At 55.4% G+C, this 4,153-nt stretch overlaps 1 protein-coding gene across 2 annotated transcripts in view; it reads left to right on the forward strand.

Annotated features, from left to right (window-relative positions):
• Nucleotides 1-2,824, forward strand: part of TSC22D3 (TSC22 domain family member 3) — a 103,357-nt gene extending 100,533 nt beyond the window's left edge. Inside the window, exons 1-3 of one of the 2 annotated variants that reach the window (XM_019521171.1) lie at nucleotides 8-202; nucleotides 290-341; nucleotides 1,405-2,824. In XM_019521171.1, coding sequence (XP_019376716.1) covers nucleotides 15-202; nucleotides 290-341; nucleotides 1,405-1,647 — 483 coding nt within the window. In that variant the 5' untranslated portion in view covers nucleotides 8-14 and the 3' untranslated portion in view covers nucleotides 1,648-2,824. Of the gene's footprint in view, nucleotides 1-7; nucleotides 203-289; nucleotides 342-1,404 lie in introns of those variants that run through there. The other variant, XM_019521170.1, reaches the window with a different exon arrangement.
• The last annotated feature ends 1,329 nt before the right edge of the window (nucleotides 2,825-4,153 follow it).

Here is a 4,153-nt window from a genome sequence, read left to right on the forward strand (position 1 = left end):
TCCGCGCCCGGCCGATGGTCACTGCAGCTCGGCCCCAGGCCCGCGCCGCGCCCCGCCCGCCCGTCGCTCGCGCCCGCGCCATGAGCACCGACATGTACCAGTCGGCCATGGAGGTGGCGGTGTACCAGCTGCACAACTTCTCCATCTCCTTCTTCTCCTCGCTGCTGGGCGGCGACGTGGTCTCGGTGAAGCTAGACAACAGGTAGCGGCAGGGGCCGCCGGCGGGGCGGGGACAGGGCTGGGGCGGTAGTAGCCCGGTGCTAACCCGCCTCCGTTTTGTGTCTTGCAGTGCGTCTGGAGCCAGTGTCGTGGCCATCGACAACAAGATCGAGCAGGCCATGGTGAGTGTCGGAGCGGGGTGGTCCCATGTGGCCTTTGTCTGCACCCCGGCCCGCCTGTGCTCTCCTTGCAGGGTGAAATCCGGCAAGGGGCTGCAGGCACGGCTTGGCTAAGATCCCTGCCCTGGGCAGGAGGCAGCCATGCGTGCAGCGGGCTGACAGCAGTGTGCTTCATTGCCTGGGCAGGAGCCAGCTCTGTGCTGTGCAACAGGGTCTGAGATCAATCTGGTCCCCTGGGCAGGAGCCTCGCTGGGGTCCTGGGATCAGTGGGTTTTACTGGGCAGGAGCCAGTTGTGCCTGCAGCAGAGTTGAGATAATGGGGTTCATAATGGGGCTTCCTGGGTTGGAGCCAGCTCTGCATGCAGCAGGACTTGCGTCTGCCAGGTTCAGGCAGTCCTGCAGGCAGGGGTCTGAAATCAGCAAGGCTCTCCCAGGGACCTCGAGGTGACTTCACCAGCTGGAGGTGAAGCCACAGCAGATCCACCTGTCTTGGGGATAGTTGTGTAGCAATCCCCTTGCTGTAATTTGGTGCCGTAGGCTCCCCTAGCCCTGATCCAGGATGTCGGGAGAGCTCCAGTAGCACAGCTCAGCCTAGGTCTGGGTGCCAGCACCACTGAGAGCCCTGACAGGGAGCAGAGCGTGAGCCTGCCCGGGGAAAGGAAGTGGCAGAAGGGCTTGGCAGGAACACTTTTGCCAGGTTTCCTTCAGGGCTTGCTGGGTTTGGGTGAAGGCTTGCACTTGTAGGAAGCCCCTGCTGAGTGCCAAACTGTCCTAACAGTCTTCCTGCTGCCAGATGCTGCCCCTCTGCATTGGAGCACTGTAATGACTGTCTTCTGCCCCAGTGAAGCAGGCTGCATTCATTCACTCACTCACTGCACTGCCTGCTGCTGCTAAGTGGCTTCTCTGGAGAATTACTAACCCAGAGATTTGCTTGTGGCATCCCAGAGCCCACTCCATCCCACCGGGGGGGAGGCATTGCTAGAGGCCAGGCTGGGGAAATGGGAGTAGCTAGCATGGGATTCAGCAGCTTGCTCACAGCTTGTCTTTTTTTTTTTCCCTCTCGCAGGATCTGGTAAAGAACCACCTGATGTATGCAGTGCGGGAGGAGGTGGAGATCCTCAAAGAGCAGATCAAAGAACTGGTGGAGAAAAACTCACAACTGGAGCGAGAGAACAACCTCTTGAAAACCCTCGCCAGCCCTGAGCAACTGGAAAAATTCCAGTCCCGGCTCCCTGCAGAGGTGCTGTCTCCAGAGGAGAAGAGCCCCGGGGCAGCCCCAGCCCAGCATGCTGGGGGCTCTACGGTGTAAGGTGGCTCTGTCCTTGGGGTGGGCAGAGCCACGGAACTTTTTCTACTTATCTCCTCCCAAGTTGTTTCCTCCCTGGTCTCCTGTGGAGAACTACCCAACCTAGCGATAGCTGGTGCCGAGAGATGCTCTGAGGGCACTACCCGCATTGCTGTATGCGTGACTGTCTTCTGCAGGAAGGAGCTCTGTGAGTGAGGCATTGCACTGGGGTGCTGCCCGAGCAGACAAGCCCACGCCTGGGAGTCGCAGCTGCAGGTTGTCTGCCCAACATGAGCTAAAGCAAACCCAGGGGAGTCTTCAAACACTGGCAGCGCAAGGTGGCCCAAGGGGGTCTCTTGGCATGTTCATGGGAATGCAGAGCTGAGAGGGATCTGGCTGCATGCCAGCAGAGTACTCTTGCTGCATCATTCAGCAGGTCTCCTGGTTTTGACAGACTGACTGCTGGAGGAAGCCAGTCATTGCTTAGAAAGAGATGCAAATCTGTCCCTCCAGCCACCTTGAAGTGTGCTGGGGCAGGAACTAAACACTGACCTAGCCAGCACACTCATGTTGGCAATTGTGCTATAATGCATGGCCTGTACACAACAGTTTGGGGATTACAAGGAAAAGCTTTGTTAGTCTTGGGGGTTGCTTCTGTCCATGTGTATATGTACCACAAGCGTGCACACAAATGGTGATAGCAGCATCTGCTGAACCTGTGTTTGATCACGGGATGTGTGCCTAACTTTATACAGTTGGGGCATGTGCGGGCCTTAACGTCAGGACTGGCAGTAGGATGCTTAGAAGCTGTTTTTAAAAAGGGTGAATGGTGTTGCCTTGTTGCGGGGCTACCTTTTCTAATACGTAGTTTGCCCCATGGAAAAGTGGTGATAGATACTTTCATGCTGACCAGCACAGAGAGAGGCTGACAGTAGAGCTGCTGGACACCCACAGAGGAGACATTTTGTTTTTTAAATAACAGACCAAATGCCAATCAAAAACTTATTATAAGGACAGAGGGATGGGACAGGTGTGTCCCATCATGGGGCTCAGTGTGACAGCCGAAGTTATTGGCTCAGTGAGCTTTCCCCTTCAGCACAACACTGGGAGCAGACGGGGCGTCACATGTGACGTTGGACAGTCAGTGTTTACGTGATTGTGTAAATCTAGACAGAAATGGCAATAAACTCTACTTTTTTATGAATAGCCTGAGAATTGCTTCCTTATGGGAAGAGGGGTGGAGGCAGAGCCTGCGGGAAAGCAGTTGGGAAAGGGTGTTTGTGGAAGATAAGCTCATGCTTACAGCCCTAGTGGGGACCTGCTGGACCTGGGAGTCGGTCCTCTGCTGCTGCTGCTGCTGCTGCTGCTGCTGGTAGCAGTCCTGTCAGCCCTTTCAGAAGCTGATCAATCTAGTGTGGCTGCCTTACCCCTCCATTAAGAAGCTATTTCAGAGCCTCTGGGATCTGCTGGCTGGGAACTTCTCATTTTCAATCTCTTCATCTTTAACCAATGCATCTGCATTTATTCTAATGCTAGCAGTGGCCTGTAGCATTAGTAGCTCTTTTGCCTCTGCCTGTTCATGGAGAGCAGTCAGGGCCTGAGTAAGAGGGGGATTGATACTTATGAGGACTGAGGTTGCTGCAGAGCACTCAAGGAGGGAGTCCTTACTGCCCTCCTTGCGTGCAGTGATGAGAGAGAGAGAGAGAGAGCTGGATGGGCAGAGCTTGGAGCTGTGGTTATTTTGGGGAGCTCCCCCAGCAAAGGGCTCTCCCAGTTCTCACCTGCAGCCTTGGAGTATGAGGCCAACTAGGTTAGTGGTGCTAATATTGGAGACCCCTCAGCCTGGCTTGTCCCCAGCCCCGTTGGAGGTCACCCAACTGGGCTTGGAGCACCATACTGCTACATACAGCGCTCTGCAAGCTGAACTCAAGTGACAAAACATCCAGATGCAGCACCTGCTATTCCTCCTTGAGTGCCCGAACATCTTAAGTTCAGAAGGGACTATTAAGGCCTTGTGGGAGGGACAGAAGGGCTGGAGTGGCAGGGCCCAGTCAGGGTTGGTGTCTGAGAGAGTAGGAATGCTTTTTGGGGGATCATAATGTGGGTTGTTCCTTAGGTGCAGATGCTTTCCCCCACCCCATTGTAGCTAATCTCTGCTTGTGAGTAACAGATGGAAGAGTCCATGCAAGGCAACACCCAAGGAAAGGGTTCCTGGGGTAGGAGGAGCACACCTGCAAGTTAGTATGTGTGACAGCTGGCGGTGCAGCTTCTCCAACAGGGGCTCTAAAGCCAAGGGAGTAGAAATTGGGAGCTCCCAAAGGCATGGGGTGCAGGGATGATGTGACAGATGCAGGCAGGCTGGGGAGAGGCCTGAAGTACCCTTTTCCTAAGGGAAGGGCTGTCACTGGGCCTTTTAACATGGCCTAAAACGTGGAGGGGACAGCCCTGCTGTCCTCCCTGGGGACCAAATGGGCAGCTAGGGCTTGCCAGAAACCACTGTGGGGCCAAAATGTCCCTTCCCCTGATGTAC

The sequence above is a fragment of the Gavialis gangeticus genome, unplaced genomic scaffold (genome assembly GCF_001723915.1).
Source record: "Gavialis gangeticus isolate Ggan-Ray unplaced genomic scaffold, GavGan_comp1, whole genome shotgun sequence".
Taxonomy (NCBI): Eukaryota; Metazoa; Chordata; order Crocodylia; family Gavialidae; genus Gavialis; species Gavialis gangeticus.